The sequence below is a fragment of the Mizuhopecten yessoensis genome, unplaced genomic scaffold (assembly GCF_002113885.1).
Source record: "Mizuhopecten yessoensis strain PY_sf001 unplaced genomic scaffold, ASM211388v2 scaffold7547, whole genome shotgun sequence".
NCBI classification, from domain to species: domain Eukaryota; kingdom Metazoa; phylum Mollusca; class Bivalvia; order Pectinida; family Pectinidae; genus Mizuhopecten; species Mizuhopecten yessoensis.
Genome location: NW_018407102.1, coordinates 1187321 through 1206586, shown reverse-complemented (window position 1 = coordinate 1206586; position 19266 = coordinate 1187321). Strand labels below are relative to the sequence as shown.

Genomic DNA, 19266 nt, shown 5'->3' with positions numbered 1-19266 from the left:
ATCTCACTCTGTCATAAATGGTAAATATTGTCTTTTTTCAGTATTTTTTCGATAAATTTTAACCTGTCCCAGCGGCAACCTTGTCTTGTCCTTCATCTTAGATCTGAACAAGTTACGTGAAACTCATCATCTGTCTTTCTTCGCAAGTCACAAACTGTACCAACTAGGTTATGTTTGGACTGAATTCAGTGTGTAAGCTGATATTACAAACTTTGTGACTTTCATTTGATATTTTGTTATCATAAACAGATGACAATCAGAGCAACAGACTCGGGCAATCCTCCCAAAACCAGAGAAGTGACAGCTATTGTAAGTGTCAACAGGATCATAGCTCCAGTATTTTCCGTCTCTCAATATGATGTGGACCTTAAAGAAAATGTTGGCACTGGTTACAATGTGGTTAGAGTTACTGCAACCCACAACCCAGTGCTTCCTCAGGCAGACATTCGCTACATGATCGTGGGAACCCCGCCAGCACCTTACTTCTTCTCTATTAACTCAACTACTGGTCAAATATATGTGAGCAGGGACCTGCGAGGCGATCGTACAGCAGAGTATAGGGTAAGTTCTCTGATAAACGGATGCTTTAAATTGGGTTACAATTGTTGTGTATGCAGTAAGTTGTCTGTGAATTTGGTTTCGGTGGATATATAAGACAGGGAAGGATGACAATCAGTGGATATCAGATAGGGAATTAATTTGAAGTTAATTTTTAATGACAGCCAATTTTGGTTGTATTCAAACTTCAAATAAGGTGTAGTTTAAATCTGTTGTAGATTCAATAACCAGTTGTGGTACTGTACATCATATGTAAACATTTTTGTTATCAGCTGACGCTGCGCGCCTATGACAATAACAACCCGACAGTTTGGAGTGAGGGTCTGGTTGTGATCACTATGGAGAGGAACCCTAACTTCCCATTCTTCTCACAGTCCGCCTACACTGCTGATGTCCAGGAAGACGACCCATTAGGCACCAGTGTCATACAGATGATTGCTAGTGACAATGACAATGTAGGGGATTCTCACATTTTGTACTCAATGATTCTACCTTACATATGATCTTGATTTGTCCCCAATGAATGTTGCTAAAAATACTATAGAATTCACCTCACTGTAAGATCATTGTAAGAAATTTAACTGGCATTCAATACATAATGTAAAAAAACATCATCTTTAATGTGCCTATAATATATTTATGTTCAACAATACTCCAGTTACTATTAGAAGTCTTCAGATTTTGAGGAGCTCTCCTCGACTTAAATGATACCATGATTATATGATTATCATTTTCAATTTACTAAATTACTTCAAATTTTACTTTTTTCATATTTTATTCAATGTATCGATGCATAGGATTGGTGTTGGATTACTATGTGGCATTTTAATCATTATGTATGTCTTTTTTCTGTCTTATATTTTTTTTACTCTTTGCCTAAATTTATCAAAAGTGTTGACTTGAAAGTGATTGTGTTTCAGGACACACTGGTGTATTCTCTAACTGGCAACGACCGCTGCAAAGAGGCTTTCTACATTGTATCGTCCACCGCTGTCGTATACCTGAAAGAGGACCAACAATCAACGTCCGACACACAGTACAACGTATGTAGCATAATTTTTGTCATTGTTGGAGAACATTAACTAATTTGTTGTATAGTTTTTGTTTTTAAACATTTAGGAAATCATAATTGCTTTTGTTTTCATTTGAGAATATCAAAGAAAACTGGTGGCTCCATTGTAATAATTTTGAGAATATTAAAATTATAGACAGCTTGACTGTTGATTATAAGCTCTAAACAATGGTGTTTAAGATCTCATTAAATCTAAAAAACAAGTTGATTGACATTATAAATCTGTAGCCTTTTCCCCAAAATGTTGAACTTGACCATTTAACTTTTAAGTGGAATTCAAAACTGGTCAAAAAACAATCATAATAAAACACAAAAGTATTTCTAAACAAACTAAAACATTAAAAACTTGTTCAAAAATGTTCAAAAGTTTTCATTCTTTGAGAGAAGTTTTTATAAATTCTAACCCTTTATCAGATTACATTGCTAAAATTCTATAGCTTTATTCTTACTCTTACCAGTTTACAGTGCTTATAGTGTATAGCTATATTCTAATCCTTGATCAGATTACAGTAATAATGGTCTAAAGCTATATTATAATCCTTGATCAGGTTACAGCACTAATGGTCTAAAGCTATATTCTAATCCTTGATCAGATTACAGTACTAATAATCTACAGCTATATTCTAATCCTTGATCAGATTACAGTACAAATAGTCTACAGCTATATTCTAATCCTTGATCAGATTGCAGTACTTATAGTCTATAGCTATATTCTAATCCTTGACCAGATTACAGTACTAATGGTCTACAGCTGTATTCTTATCCTTGATCAGATTACAGTACGAATGGTCTACAGCTCTTTTCTTATCCTTGATCAGATTACAGTACTAATGGTCTATAGCTATATTCTAATCCTTGACCAGATTACAGTACTAATGGTCTACAGCTGTATTCTTATCCTTGATCAGATTACAGTACGAATGGTCTACAGCTCTTTTCTTATCCTTGATCAGATTACAGTACTAATGGTCTACAGCTATATTCTAATCCTTGACCAGATTACAGTACTAATGGTCTACAGCTGTATTCTTATCCTTGATCAGATTACAGTACGAATGGTCTACAGCTCTTTTCTTATCCTTGATCAGATTACAGTACTAATGGTCTACAGCTATATTCTAATCCTTGACCAGATTACAGTACTAATGGTCTACAGCTGTATTCTTATCCTTGATCAGATTACAGTACGAATGGTCTACAGCTCTTTTCTTATCCTTGATCAGATTACAGTACTAATGGTCTACAGCTATATTCTAATCCTTGACCAGATTACAGTACTAATGGTCTACAGCTGTATTCTTATCCTTGATCAGATTACAGTACGAATGGTCTACAGCTCTTTTCTTATCCTTGATCAGATTACAGTACTAATGGTCTACAGCTATATTCTAATCCTTGACCAGATTACAGTACTAATGGTCTACAGCTGTATTCTTATCCTTGATCAGATTACAGTACGAATGGTCTACAGCTCTTTTCTTATCCTTGATCAGATTACAGTACTAATGGTCTACAGCTATATTCTTATCCTTGATCAGATTACAGTACTTATAGCCTGTTGTTTTTTTCTAGTGCCAAATATCTGTGTCAGATAATGGATACCCAACAGCAAAGACTGGCAGTGCTCAATTAACCATTAGTATAGTGCGAGGACAGCTGCCATCGTTCACCTTGAACTCTTACTCAGCCTCTGCCCTAGAGTCTGACATTGTGGGGACCCGACTGACAACTGTGCTTGCCACAAGAGTACCAACACTGGTAAGTGTGTCAAGGTCATCAACATTAGTGTGCTAAGGTCATCAACACTGGTACCACCAGTCACTGGTATCAAAATATGTATGCTTTTCTATGTTAAATTTTCAATTTTTGTCTAATGATGATAAATTCATGGCAATGACTGAGATGGTAACACTGGGTGTCTGTTTGTGTTCCAGGGCGAGATTGTATACGAGACTGTGGGCGATTACCCAGCCCAGAGCTTCTTCTCTGTGAACAATGTGACTGGGGATGTTACCATAAAAAAGGACCTGAGAACAGATGGCCTCAATCTCCTGCGCTACACTGTAAGTATACTGCATTTGAAAATCCCGTCTAATAAACTGTTAGTACATTTTCAATGGCTGTCTGATTACACATCTGCTTTGCTTTCTTTGTTCTTCCGTGAATAACTTGATTTAAACTAAACCAGCAAGTAGAACTTTCATGAAATTTCATAGTTTTTAAACAAATGCAAGGTGGCCTAGGGGATTCTGATTGGTTGATAAGTTATGAGCTCAAACCTTTTTTTTTGGGGGGGGGGGGGGTCATATTGGTTTGTTTGAATCTGACAGATTAGATATGATTCTTGTGACCTTAAGTAAATGCTGATGGCAATATGACATTTATAAGAAATTCTAGCCAGTATTAGGATATAAACCTGTGTTCTGAGAGACAGATTCTATTGCAAAATTAGTACTGATAAATCTTATTTTTGTCCGACAATTTATCAGTTGTCCTGTTTTTCAACATCGTTTTCAGAAGTCTTAGGTAAAAGTCTCTTATAATGGTTAAAAGATTGAGAAAATATTAAGAAAATATTGAGAAAAAAACCTGGTTTTCAAATGTAAAAGGTGCCATACTCTGCTTAAGTGAACTGTGTTTTTGATGTTTGTATTGATCCTGACTTGTTGCTTTTGGCAGCTAAAAGTTGTAGCCTATGACACTGGCAAACCCACCCTGAGAAGAACTAGTACAGTTGTAATAGATGTGACTAGGAACCTGAACGGTCCCACATTTTACCCAACCAACATCCAAGTGGAAATACCACAGAGCACAGAGCCCGACTTCTGGTCCCTGGCCCTGAATGTGTCTGACCCAGACAGTGTAAGTGCTTCTCATCTCTGGCCCTGAATGTGTATGACCCAGACAGCATAAGTGTTTCTTGTCCCTGGCCCTGAACATGTATGATCCAGACAGCATAAGTGTTTCTTGTCCCTGGCCCTGAAAATGTATAGCCCAGGCAATGTAATTGTTTCTGGTCCAAAGCCCAGAACATTTTTATCCTTGACAACCTACTCTCCCTGTACACAAAAATCATGGACCCTTTTAAAATATCATGTCAATGAATATAAAGAAACCATTAAGTGGAACAAATTAAAAAGTCTTTGATATCAATTTATAGTGAGAGGAATATATTAAATTTTAAATGTAAGTTTACTTTTTAAGTAGATATGTGAATTTAAACTTTGCGCTTTCCATGTTTTAGTTAACCCTGGTCTGTTCCGTCATTGGAAACGCCAAGGCCCAGGAATTCTTCATGGTAGATAAAGACTGTCGACTGTCACTAAAGAAGAGTCTGCTCACTGATCCTGACCTCACTCAAGTTTACACAGTAAGTGTTATATGGCTTATTTAGTCTACAAAGCATCTTATAGCTCAATCAGTCTACATGGTAATAGCTCACTAGTGTCATAGCTCACTCCATCTACAAAGCATCTTACAGCTCACTCATCAGTCTTCATGGTAATTATCAAGAAGCTTACTAGTGTCATAGCTCACTCCATCACCATAGCTTTTTATAGCTCAATCGGTCTACATGTTAATTATTATGTAGCTCACTAGTGTCATAGCTCACTCCATCTCCATAGCATTTTATAGCTCACTCATCAGTGTACATGGTAAGTATTATGTAGCTCACTAGTGTCATAATAATAATAATAATAATCATAGCTCACTCATCAGTGTACATGGTAATTATCATGAAGCTCACTAATCATAGCTCACTCCATCTACATAGCAATTATCATGTAGCTTACTCATTTTACATTTGCAATTATGGTATTGCTCACTCAGATCTTTATAGGACTTTCAGTTGTGTACCGTCACTGTACCCAAAACGGGACACTTGTGGTAAAACGGCCCAATAAACTCATTCAATGCAAAGAAGTACTTTTATTTATACAGTTTTCATTTGATAATATTTTTCACTACAAATAAACTGTAATAAGATTTATTGGCTGCTGATTATCGTTACATGGACAATTTAAAGATGAGAATAATTACCAAAACAAAACTTTGCGACCCTTTTTATTTGGGTATCTATTTTATCAAAACTAATGCTAGTTTAGAAAAGAAATTTAATCATAACCCTCATGGTCTGCCAATACTGATCGTTTATCCCCAAATATTTGCCAAAATACCGGAAGTGTCTCTTTCAGGGTACAGTAACGCAGGTTCAAGGGCCTAAGTAACCCTGATGGTATTTCACGTTCTTTTTATAGAACCATGCACTCGAAAGATCAAATTGTAATAGAAATGTAAAAGTGGATAATATCTATTTATGAAAAATGAACAAACATTTTTTGAACTAATAGTAGGTATAAAGAACATTGATATTTATCTAAAAAGTGTCCCGATTTGGGTACAGTGACGTTAGATGTCTATATGATATAAAACAAAACAAAACATCATTTAGGATATAGCTCACCTGGTCTTGGGTTGTCAATATTGTGAGGCTTACTCAGTTTACTTTTTACTTTATAACAAGCACACTGAGTCTACACAGAAAAAAAATTACACTGGATTTTTTTTCAGCACAGGATGACTGTTTTTTAAGTTGTTTTTCTCCTTTTTTTTCACAATGAAGCACCTAAAGACAAAATGTGTGCAGACCTGAGAATTTTTCTTTAGTTTTGCTAATGGTTGACTTGGCTTATCTAGATTGTTTCATAAAACAGAAAAGTGTTGGCTGTTATTGCTATGGCTATATCTGATATTGTATCCATGGTAACCGTTTATCTTTTCTCGTAGGTCCAAGTGGAAGCCACAGACAATGGAGTGCCCATAGCTAGGACAGCCAGATCAACTGTGACCGTTACTGTTCCCAGAGATACCGCTAACCCATTCTTCACCAATCTTCCCAATACTATCACTATCCAGGAGAATGCCGTCTCTGGATCAACTGTGTTTGATGTGATAGCTACTGACGGTGACAAACGAGTAAGCATTTACTTTTTTTTCATATATTTTTTTGTGATTTATTTGAAATAGGAGCTGGTAAGGTAGGAGGCACTAGATCTATCAGTGCTTTTCCTCTTAGCATGTTCTATATCCAGCTCGGCTATAGAATTTACTGACTTTTGTCTTTTCATTTACAAGGGCAATATGACATACAAGCTGATAGGACAATTCCCAGCCCAAACATTCTTCAAGATGGACCCTCTCACTGGTCAAATTACCATCCTCAATGTACCGAAGTCTGACTCACTGGAGACCATGGTGTACACGGTAGGCAGGAAACATCCTCGTGTCATATAAGAAAATTGTGTGGGAGTGATATTTTCATGTCTGGGTTAATTTTCACATTTTTGATTTATTCAAGTTGCAAATATGTTGGAAATGTTCACATTGACAATGCTGTTACAATAGAACTGTTGACAATGCTGTTACAATAGAACTGTTGACAAGTTTACATCGACAATGATATAGGTATTTTGAAACGTGTCTATAAGTTTGCGTTCATAAATTAGCACTGATTAATTGCACAAACAAAAAGATTGGCATATATTTTTATTTTTACATCACAACATGGCAACAATTTCATTTGCATTCTTTTTCAGCTGAGAGTGGAAGTGTACGACAGCTACTGGCCGAGCAATAAAGTATACGATGAATTAAAGGTGCAAATTACCCGTAATCCTTCAGGACCTACCTTCAACCCCAAATCCTACATTGATACAGTGCGGGCAAACATTGATTTGGGAACAGTTGTGTTCCAGCTGTTGGCCACAGATACTGACGGGGTAAGTTGACTGGTGATGCCTTGATCATTTCTGTAATGTCCAGCAGGATGCTACTGGTACTTTTTATGTTACCAAATAGGGTTAATGGGGACGTCAAGAACAGTTGATTGAGAAATGTAGAATTTATCTAAAACAATAAATCATTCACTCTTGCGTGTTATCTCACATTTTCAAATTGTTGACGCACGTTCTTCAAACACATTCATATAGTCAGATATGTGTAGTCTCAGCATCATGTCATACCATCAAATTAATGTTACTCTTTTTATTGTGTTTCTTTGAAATATGCTGTTACCGGTATGTTATTTAATTCTGTCAATTACATCACACTGTGATTTTTATGGAATACTTCTTTGAAAGGGGTTTAATAAAATGTTTTAGAAAAGTGATAATGGTAATGCTATACTTGTTGGTACCATTTACATCAAATCTCCCTGTTAACACATGTCGTTGTACACTATTCTCTTACAGGACCGATTAACATACACCTCTGATATGAGCGCACTTGATCAGGAGTACTTCTCTTTGAGTCGAGATAGTGGAGCCATCATTCTCTACAAGTCCCTCGAGACGGTCGGCACACCCAACAGGTTTGATGTAAGTATGGCAGACCATTCTTATGCCAAAGTTATTTAGACTTTAATAATTGTTAGAGATAAACACATGCTAGGTACTGTACAATTTTGACTTAATAGACTGATTAGGTAGACTGCTCTGAGATTAAATTTAAGAGAATGTCGTGAGACTTAAGTTAATACAATGCCATGAGACTAAAGTGAATATCCTGCCATGACACAAAATTCCAATTATATGTAGCGTGAAGTGACTGTCTGCTGATCTTCTACATTTTAACTAGTGCCAGATAGTTTTCTTTAACCCGTATACTTCAAATCTTCAACAGACATATCTCGCCAGTTCTTTCTTTGTTATAATATCTACAATAAAACATACACAGCAAATTAGCTTTTACATAAGATTGGCAACTTTTGATGTGTCATACCTATTTGTTTTCAGTTCAATGTGTTCGTGTCCGACTCCCGAAATCCGGTCAAGAATGACACAGCCTCTGTGTCCCTTTCGGTGACCGCATTACAAGGACCACCCAGGTTCACACAAAACAACTATGAAGTGACCATCCCGATTTCACGGGCTATTAACACCTCTGCCACCTCTGTACTTGCTACAGACCCTGACATTCAGGTAACATTTCATTTACAGATCTAAACCATAAGTTCAGCTCACTCTCAAAAATTCTTAATCCTAAAAGGACATTTTGTCTATAAGTGGAATCTTGAGCAACACATATGATCACTGCTATGTGAAGACCAAGGTCTAACAATAATCATTGCTATGTGAAGACCAAGGTCTTACATATGATCACTGCTATGTGAAAACCAATGTCTTACATTGATCACTGATATGTGAAGACCAAGGTCATACATATGATCACTGCTATGTGAAAACCAAGGTCTTAACATATGATCACTGCTATGTGAAAACCAAGGTCTTACATATGATCACTGATATGTGAAAACTAAGGTCTTACATATGATCACTGATATGTAAAACAATGGTCTTACATATGATCACTGCTATGTGAAAACCAAGGTCTTACATATGATCACTGCTATGTGAAGACCAAGGTCTTACATATGATCACTGCTAGGTAAAAACCAAGGTCTTGCATATGATCACTGCTAGGTAAAAACCAAGGTCTTACATATGATCATTGCTATGTGAAGACCAAGGTCTTACATATGATCACTGCTATGTGAAAACCAAGGTCTTACATATGATCACCGATATGTTAAAACCAAGGTCTTACATATGATCACTGATATGTGAAAACTAAGGTCTTACATATGATCACTGATATGTAAAACAATGGTCTTACATATGATCATTGCTAGGTGAAAACCAAGGTCTTACATATGATCACTGCTATGTAAATACCAAGGTCTTGCCCAGACAGTTTTGCTGACTAATTGCCAGCTTGACCACTGGTAATGTTAGTGCATTATGAGTTACTACACCTTGTTCACAACAGTTGTGAACAAGGTGTCGTAACCCAGGCTTAAGTGGGAAAGCCCCCTTGCATCTGGTCTCCGTCATAACAACTTATTGGACAATGGGAAATAAAGTACTATGCATTAAGTCTTGTTAGGCTTACACTGGACCTTTCAGGCAAGTTTACAGTGAAACGTATTCATTTCTTCACTGAACTGGTTTATTTTTGTCAACAGGGAGCAATCCGTTTTGAGGTGAAAGGCTTCCAACCAGGAACTGAATACTTCCGACTGGATCCAGTAACTGGTGTTATATATGTGAAGAAGAATCTGTACCTCAACACAAATCTCTTCCCCAACTACTTTGTGAGTATCCTCGGTGAAATATCCATTTAAGGGTAAATAGTGACTAGTGTTACTGATAGGGTTTGCTGTATAGGTAGGTAAATCCGCTGGTCTATTAAATAGTGACTAGTGTTACTGATAGGTTTTGCTGTATGGGTAGGTAAATCCGCCAGTCTATTAAATAGTGACCAGTGTTACTGATAGGTTTTGCTGTATTGGTAGGTAAATCCGCTGGTCTATTCAATAGTGACTAGTGTTACTGATAGGTTTTGCTGTATGGGTAGTTAAATCCGCCGGTCTATTAAATTGTGACTAGTGTTACTGATAGGTTTTGCTGTATAGGTAGGTAAACCCGCCGGTCTATTCAATAGTGACTAGTGTTACTGATAGGTTTTGCTGTATAGGTAGGTAAACCCGCCGGTCTATTCAATAGTGACTAGTGTTACTGATAGGGTTTGCTTTATAGGTAGGTAAATCCGTCAGTCTATTAAATAGTGACTAGTGTTACTGATGGGTTTTGCTGTATAGGTAGGTAAATCCGCCAGTCTATTAAATAGTGACCAGTGTTACTGATAGGTTTTGCTGTATTGGTAGGGAAATCTGCCAGTCTTTTAAATAGTGACTAGTGTTACTGATAGGTTTTGCTGTATGGGTAGGTAAATCTGCCAGTCTATTTAATAGTGACTTGTGTTACTGATAGGTTTTGCTGTATGGGTAGGTAAATCCGCCAGTCTATTTAATAGTGACTTGTGTTACTGATAGGTTTTGCTGTATGGGTAGCTAAATCCGCCGGTCTATGAAATAGTGACTAGTGTTACTGATAGGTTTTGCTGTATGGGTAGGTAAATCTGCCAGTCTATTTAATAGTGACTTGTGTTACTGATAGGTTTTGCTGTATGGGTAGCTAAATCCGCCGGTCTATTAAATAGTGACTAGAATACTTAGTCATTTATTGATTCTTTTCACTCAAAAGTAGTATTGTTCAGAATAATAATTCTATATTTACAGAAATAGTTTACTTTTTTGATAGTCTGAAGAAAAAAATATGAATTTTAAACCCTGTGAATTTTGTTTTCATTTTAACATATAGAGATCTAGTAATATTAATTGTTGACAGTACTGTTGCTTGAAATTAAACAACAGAATTTTTTTCTTAGAAAACAAAATGATGAAAATTTGACCAAATGATTTTGTGTAAATCATTATACACCATTTCAGACTGTTAATTGTAGTTATATTGCATAGCTTAAACCATTTGCGTGGTTAATTATACAGGTCAGACCTGAAAGTCTGATACGGTCCTGTGGACTCCATATTCTACCGACCGTGATCAGTCTGATACCTCGTTGTTTTACATTCATATTTTTCTTTCTCTTTCAAACACATAGAAGACTTGCTGATAGATTATGCTACATTTTCAGTTTATTGTTGGTCTTGTTCAACCTGTTTTTTCTTGTCACAGTTACTCATTGAAGCCTATGACACCATGGAACCAGAGTCAAAAAGCCAGGCCACAGTCACTATCAAGATCAACAGAAATGTTTTCGGTCCAACAATATCTCCAGCAAGCTACACAGCCTTCGCCAATGACTATGACCCGAACGGAAAACCTATCTTAGATATCAATGCCACCGATTCTGATCTAACGGTAAAGAGCAAATAGGGATGATGTGAATTTCTATTTCAATAGATAGCAATTATTATTTAAATGTGAAGATTTAAGTCTGGTTTTCAAAAAGAAAAGAGATAAATTAGAGCAAAGGAGTTTTTTTTTACCTCCCTGCAATGAAATTAAGAGGGGCATACTTAAATCAGTTGTCCATCTGTCTGTCCATGGATAGAGTCTTGCCAAGACAACTTTTCTTGAATCAATAAGCTAATTTTAACATAACGTTACATGGTATGTCAGTATGCTACATGGTATGTCAGTATGTCAATGCATTGCTTTAAAACATTCCTGTTACATTACAGATGCCAGAGAACAGCTTGTTTTATTCATTGGAAGATGGCAGGGCTGCCAACGACTACTTTTCTATCGACCCATATACCGGACTGATTACTGTATCCAACCTCATTTCTTCTGACCCAGCTAAACCATTAGATTACATCGTAAGTCCTCATCTCTTTGACTTTGCTGATACTACTTATCTCATTGTATCTTAGATTACTGTTCAATTCACTTTCTTATTACGGTAACGTAACGTATCATTATTTGCGTCATTATGAAAATGGCTACTAATTTTGTATGTAATACATATATTTTAAGAGCTGCCAAAAATTGCATTCTTTAAAATAATCAGGTTTTGACTTTTCATATTTCAGTTACGTGTTATTGTGAAGGACACAAGTGCAACACCCAAGACCGCAACTGCAACTGTTACTGTGAATATTAATCGTAACGACCCCCCATCTTTTATTAGTCCTACTGGCTATAGCACCGAAATCTCTGAGGCAGTTGCCATATTCAGCAACATCATCACTGTGCAAGCCACAGATCCAGATCCAACCGTGAGTATCAGCATAATAAATGAATTGGAAGAGAGTTTGCAAAAATCTGGATGTAGCAACAATTTTCTTTTGGCGTCAAGACATTTTGTTGTGTTTCAGTTTGACTGATTCAATCCTAGTACAAAATATTTTCCCATAGTACGGTATAGCATTTTAACTGTTCTTATTTTCTACTAAAATTCCACTTTAAAGTACAATTTTACTACCTTGTACAATGTTTCTATGCTAAATTACTGTTCCTACTCAGCTCTAATATAATATTCCTTCTCTAGAATGATATTCCTACTATAAGTGTAATCTAAGCTCTGCGATTGTTTTTTCCAGTTTTCCTTTAATAGCAAGTTGGTATACTACTTTGATGGACCTGAGGAGGCAAATAAGCGCTTCCAGATCAACAGTACTAGTGGTTCTATCTCAGCTCGAGTCAGTCTGTCAGAGGAGCCCCAGGACGTGTGGAAGGTACATTTCTCCTTTGTGCAGGTTAACACCCTGCGATATGTTATACAACATGAACTGAGAAAGTGTCATCCCCATAATCCCTATATTTGCCCAGTGTTGAGTTTGCCCTTCACATACTGTTACCCTTAATGGTGTGGTGTGTACCAATATTTGCTGTCATGATAAAAGTGCCCTCATTACAAAGGGTGAAAAAGAGGAAAAGTTCAAATGAGGCAAACATTTCCTGGCATACATTGTTGTAGAATTTATTCAGTATACTATATGGTATATATTATACATTGTGTACGTATCTATATAAAATACACAAACATCATGTTAAAATCATATTGTCCTTGTAATGGTTGCAAACTTCAAAGAAGATCAAGAAAACCCAAGAATCACCAGCAATTTTAGCCTGCTTCAACAATAGCGGCATATTTCACCTGAAAAGCTAGTTTATGTTATTAAAACATAAAGAAATGAAAACAAAACAAAATCTTCGCAGGTAAAAAAAACGTGTTCATCCGTTGTTATGTGTCTAAATAAAATAAAGATTTGTATGTAACTATTTTCTTGTTTATTTCAGTTCACTGTTGGTGTACGAGACATGGGAAATCCTTCCCTGTCTGCAACTGTACCTGTTACTATCACAATTGGTCGGGTCGGCAAGATCCGTTTTAGTGAATCTGAATACTTTGTGGTATATCCCGAGTCCTACCCTGTCAATAATACTGTCATTGATGTTAACGCCACGGACCCATTGGCTGGTGTGAGTATCTGTAGAACCTTGGAAATTCTCAAATAATTATAAGCCTGCTCTACATGAAGTGGTCAAATCAGATGTGGTCATTTTCTGATGTAACCACTTGTGTTTCACCTGTTAGAAACAAATTCGAATTTCCAATATTTCATAGAAATTTTACATTTTCTACAAGGTCTACATTACAATGGAAAGAAGGAGAGGGAAACCAAAGTTATAAAATAATGCACATTGATTAACCTACTGCGATTCCAGGTGTGCTTGACTTAACTGACCAATGGGAAGACACATAGCTTGTTGTTAAATAGGACACGTTAATGACTAATGGCCGTGTTGTTAAATAGGACACGTTAATGACTAATGGCCGTGTTGTTAAATAGGACACGTTAATGACTAATGGCCGTGTTGTTTTTTTGTAGAGCACTATTGTGTATGAGATAAGAGGCGATGGATTGGCCAGAGACCACTTTGTAATCAACAACGCTACTGGCCGAATTACCCTCAGCAAGTCATTCACCGAGGATGACAGCTTAACAAACACTTACACTGTAGGTTCACTCATTATATGTTGTAGTCAGAAAAACTTTGCAAAAATGTCTGTCTGTATGACTATATATGTGTATCGAGGTTTTCGGTAGTTTGTTGTCATTCTAATTTATCTAATTTTTTTTACCAGTGATGAGAATTGTATGTTACCATAGTGATGAGATCTGACTGTTACCATAGTGATGCAAATTGTCTGTTACCATACTAATAAGAATTGTCTGTTACCATAATGATGAGAATTGTCTGTTACCACAGTGATGAGAACTGTCTGTTACCACAGTGATGAGAACTGTCTGTTACCATAGTGATGAGAATGATGTATCTGTTACCATAGTGATGAGAACCGACTGTTACCATAGTGATGAGAATGATGTATCTGTTACCATAGTGATGAGAATTGCCTTTCTGTAACCATAGTGATGAGAACTCTGTTTCCAAAGTGATGAGAATTATGTATCTGTTACCATAGTGATGAGAATGAGACTTCTGTGTTACCATAGTGATGAGAAATCATACTGTCACTAAATAATGAGATCTGTTTGTTTTGTTTTTAGATCCGTGTTTACGCATACAGAAAGAATGATCCTTCTGAGTTTGACTTTGCCCTTGTGCGAGTCCAGGTCAGGCGTAACCCTAACAAACCAATATTCAACCACGGAGATCTCACCTTTACCATCAATGAAAATGCAGGCATCAATACCATTGTTGGAAATGTATCCGCCACTGACATAGATACTGTGAGTCTTTTACTGTTTTGGATACTAATTAGTCTTGTCTCTGATTTATGAAAATACCCTATAGTGTGTGCACCAACGTATCTACAAAACCATTAGCATTTTTACCTTCCAACTGACAGTGCTTAGGTGTGTTTTGTGACTAGAAGGCATGTATTGGGGTAAGGTAGCATTCCCTGTTCGCTACCTGATTTGTCATGGTCATGTCTCAGTGTTAAAAAGTCAGGTTATTGAAATTAACCAAATCATTGAAATACTTTCAGTTTCATACCACAAAAGTCGACTGCATCAGTTGATACTTGTGCTATTTGATTAGAATAATCAAACCTTTAGACAGATGCTGCCATTCAGTACAAGGGCCCGATTGTGCAGGGTACGAGAATACTGGGTGTGCAGCCCTGGTTCACTTTGTGTTAATTTACTTCAGCAAGACAAACCCTGTTACACAAGAAGTTGATCATTAAGCACATTTGTGTATTTACAACAGTAACAAACCTTTTATCAGCTGGTATAGGATGAGGATCCCAGATGTACTTATCTTTGTGTGAGATTATGTTAACAACAGGTGGCCATTTGTATGACTTATCCAAAACTGATTTTTCAAGACTGTAGAGATCCACTGTAAGAAAGTCTCTTTACCTTGGGATATTTCACTGTTACAGCAGCCATCTTCATGTAATCATGGGTGCATTCAATTCCTTGTACACATTCCAGAAGAATTTCCTTTAAAACCAGTATTGTTTGTATATGGTTACAGGGTGACAATGGAAATGTTATATACTTCTTCAATCTCCAAGAAAGTCAGCCAATCTACAGCAAAGACTACTTCTACATCAATCCCTCATCTGGCCTCATCCTGGTCATTGGAAACCTACGTGCTGACCCCACCACCCAGAGCTACACAGTAAGCATGTTTTCATTGTAAATCAAAGTTATTACTGACCAATACCTAATCCAACATGAATCTGAAACTTCAAATCTCTTTATGTTAAAGTTATTTATTGTTTTTACTCATAAATAGATACACTATCAGCAGTTTTCAATGTTGTAAATCTGTTGCGTAACATTTCTGTTTCTTTTACAGATGTTTGTTTCTGCTAAAGATGGAGGTTCGCCAAGCCTGCAAAGTAAGGTGAAGATCACTGTCATTGTGACAAGGAATCCTCATGCTCCGCAGTTTGCACAGACTAACTATGAGACAACCATTGATGAGAAGGTGATAGTGGGTCATAATGTTCTACAGATCTTGGCAACAGATGCTGACAATGTGAGTACCCAGACACGACAATTTAAATCTTTTTATCCTGTTTGGACGTAAAAAAGTATCAGGGTAACCTACCTGTCACCACAAGTGTTTTCTCTGGGTTTCCTCCAACATGAAGACCCCCTGCCCACTTTCTTCCAGGCCAAAAATTGGAACAATTTGTTTCATAGTTGTTGTAAAACAAACAATTTTAAAGTGCTTTTTTTTAATCTTTTCCAATTGTATTATGTAAGCTATATATCAATCACCATAACATAAAAGATTGATTGATACAATTTTATATTGTGCATATTTTTGGGGTTTCAACTCAAGGCATACATGAATTTTGAAGTCAATAAAAGTTAAGAGCTGTTTAGATATATTTAAAATGTTCAGACCTCAAATAAATTGTATACATGTACATTGTATATACATACCAATCAATGTTTGAGGTTTTTCTTTGTTGTAGGATCCCATTGTGTATGACATCATCCCGAAACCTCCGTCCACTCTCTACTTCAATGTACACCCTACTAACGGAATGATAACCACCTCCCGAATACTGTACCGTGAGCAGGTTTCCAGATACATCGTAAGTACACCAACATGTATATAATTCAGTCTTCAGACTTCAGTCAATTTACAGTGCCATCATTCATAAACTTGAACATTCTTTGTAACACTGGTACAGATTTGTATAAAAAAACAGGTACAAAGTAATTTATTTTCCTTTTTGTATTTATTAGATATATTGTGTAGCTTGTTGTCATGGGGAAGCAGGGATATAGTGAACTTTGATCGCTTCCTGTGGTTTAAACATTTACGTGAGATAATGTCAGAAGATTATATAAAATGCTTGATGATCTGCGTTTTAATTGCCAGATAAACGTACGTGCCACTGACCAGAGTGCCTCGCCATTAGCTGGGACTGCTACTGTCACCATCAATATTGTGAGGAATGCCAACCCACCTGTGTTCGCACGACCCTCCTACAATCTATCGATTTCAGAATACCACGACATCGACACAGAAATCATCCGGGTCACAGCCACAGACAACGACAATGCCAACAGCACAAGTGGCATCTTACGATATTCCATGGACACCGTCAACTCTTTCTTTACTGTTACAAGGACAACAGGAGCCATCATTCTGGCTCAACCACTGACAACAGATTTAGCTGACGATGTTTACTTTGTAAGTGTCCACATTGATACCTAAGAAAAACTAGTCTTTGATTGTTGCATGGTGACTGACAGTGCTGTATAAAGGATGCACCTTAGCTTATTTTTAACATAAAATGTTGTAAGTCTTTACTTAGTGTGAGTTTTGAGGAGAGTAGGGTGTGATAATTAATATTTTCTCTGAATTAAGTGCTCACTGTCGATGCCTGTCAAGTTATAATTATGCTAAACCTGTTTATGTCTATAGGGCTGGAGTGTTGTAAACTTCTTTGGTGAAGTTCTACAGATTGGTGAATTGTCATTATCCTTGTACATTACAGTTGACAGTGGTGGCCTCGGACACGTCGAACAACCCCAAATCTGCCTCTGCGACAGTCACTGTGAACATTGTCCGCAACAAGTATGCGCCAGAGTTTACTCCTAATAGGTTCCAAGTGAGCGCAACTGATACAGACAGAGCTGGTACATCACTGGTCACAGTTACAGCCAGTGATGCTGACTCTCAAGAGCCTCTTAGTGCTGCGGTAAGTCGTTAACTTCTTGTCCCATCAGCTTTTTTCTTATCATTACAAATGTTTCTGTATCTGTTTGAGATATCACGCTTTTAAAGCATTCTTTAGTTAATCTGCTCCATGCATATAGTGAAAATGCAACTTTTATCTTTGCTTCGCATGGTTTTATCTACCAATTAAGTAATGTGTATTGATGCATAATAAATGTCTTTAAATGTTTTTTTCATTTCTTTAACAGACGAACAATGCCAAATTCAAGTACAGCGTATTAGGTAACGCCGCCTCCTTTGCCCGATACGTCGGTGTATCAGATAACGGGGAAGTTTATATCAAACAGTCACTTTACATTCCGAACAACATCAGTCCAATCACGGTAAGTCTCGGCACAGTTTCAGCCTCGTCACAGTCTAAACTCTGTACATTCTTATCATCACAGACTCAACTTCGTCACAGAATCATCATACAAGTTACATCAGCTGCCAACATTATGTTGGTTCCTGTTAATTACCAAGCTTTAATGTGTTTATTAACATCATAGCATGCTCCTGCTGTTTATCAGTGTTTACCTGTCAGTGAGATTTTTGAGTGTTAACATGTTGTTTAACTTGTTTAGTGTGTAATTTCCTATTGATTACCAAGTGTTTACCTGTGGTTTCTAGGTCCAGATCCAGGCATGTGATTTAAGCTGGAAACCGAAGTGTAGCAATCCTAGTGTCAGCATTCAGATCAATATTACATACCAAGACAGAGCAGATGGCAAGATAGGCTTCAAACAGCCCGTGTACTAGTAAGTATAAGTTCACTCAGTGGCTTCAAACAGCCAGTTTACAAGTAAGTATAAGTTCACACATAGGCTTCAAATAGCCATTTTACTACTAAGTAGAAGTTCACTCAGTGGCTTCAAACAGCCAGTTTACAAGTCAGTATAAGTTCACACAAAGGCTTCAAACAGCCATTTTACTACTAGTAAGTGAAGTTAACACCGGGGCTTCCAACAGTAAGTTTCGGCCTAATGAAATTAATAACTTGGTTCTCAGGCATTTTTTTTTCAAAAGAGATGCGGCAGGGCGGTATTTTTTTTTTTTTCATTTTCCATGGCAAAAACAAGACGAGGGCGATTAGTTTGTAAAACGTTCATTGTGGGCATTACTTTGTCTTTTTATAGTTGTGTAGAGACCCATCATAGAGCAAGCCTCCGAAAATCCCCCCACGATATTCCAGAAGAGAATCACGAACCCCCCATTTCTTATTTGTACCGAAATGAGCGCCATTTGTACACGAGACTAATAAGTCATAATCATTTTAACGCCTGTATATCAATCCTTATCTTTATTCAAACGTTTTCGGGACTTGGGTGACTAACGAGTAAAAACGACATGCGGTTGATTGTCAGTCAGTTTACTAGTAAGTGTAAGTTCACACTAAGGCTTCAGTTTACACAGGTTGATTGTCAGTCAGATTACTAGTAAGTGTAAGTTCACACCGAGGCTTCAGTTTACACAGGTTGATTGTCAGTCAGTTTACTAGTAAGTGTAAGTTCACACTGAGGCTTCAGTTTACACAGGTTGATTGTCAGTCAG

At 36.9% G+C, this 19266-nt stretch overlaps 1 protein-coding gene across 1 annotated transcript in view; it reads left to right on the top strand.

The window, feature by feature from the left end:
• The window catches only part of LOC110453939, a 135374-nt gene that overhangs the window by 108339 nt on the left and 7769 nt on the right, over positions 1-19266 (top strand). The window contains exons 143-169 of the mRNA XM_021503188.1: positions 250-561; positions 831-1013; positions 1479-1601; positions 3203-3388; positions 3565-3693; positions 4310-4492; positions 4875-5000; positions 6419-6607; positions 6767-6895; positions 7228-7410; positions 7882-8007; positions 8425-8610; positions 9654-9782; positions 11224-11409; positions 11733-11870; positions 12084-12269; positions 12594-12728; positions 13294-13476; positions 13887-14015; positions 14568-14750; positions 15505-15651; positions 15832-16014; positions 16460-16582; positions 16873-17187; positions 17495-17698; positions 17925-18059; positions 18346-18473. Coding sequence (XP_021358863.1) covers positions 250-561; positions 831-1013; positions 1479-1601; positions 3203-3388; positions 3565-3693; positions 4310-4492; positions 4875-5000; positions 6419-6607; positions 6767-6895; positions 7228-7410; positions 7882-8007; positions 8425-8610; positions 9654-9782; positions 11224-11409; positions 11733-11870; positions 12084-12269; positions 12594-12728; positions 13294-13476; positions 13887-14015; positions 14568-14750; positions 15505-15651; positions 15832-16014; positions 16460-16582; positions 16873-17187; positions 17495-17698; positions 17925-18059; positions 18346-18473 — 4559 coding nt within the window. The remainder of the gene's footprint in view (positions 1-249; positions 562-830; positions 1014-1478; positions 1602-3202; positions 3389-3564; positions 3694-4309; positions 4493-4874; positions 5001-6418; positions 6608-6766; positions 6896-7227; positions 7411-7881; positions 8008-8424; positions 8611-9653; positions 9783-11223; positions 11410-11732; positions 11871-12083; positions 12270-12593; positions 12729-13293; positions 13477-13886; positions 14016-14567; positions 14751-15504; positions 15652-15831; positions 16015-16459; positions 16583-16872; positions 17188-17494; positions 17699-17924; positions 18060-18345; positions 18474-19266) is intronic.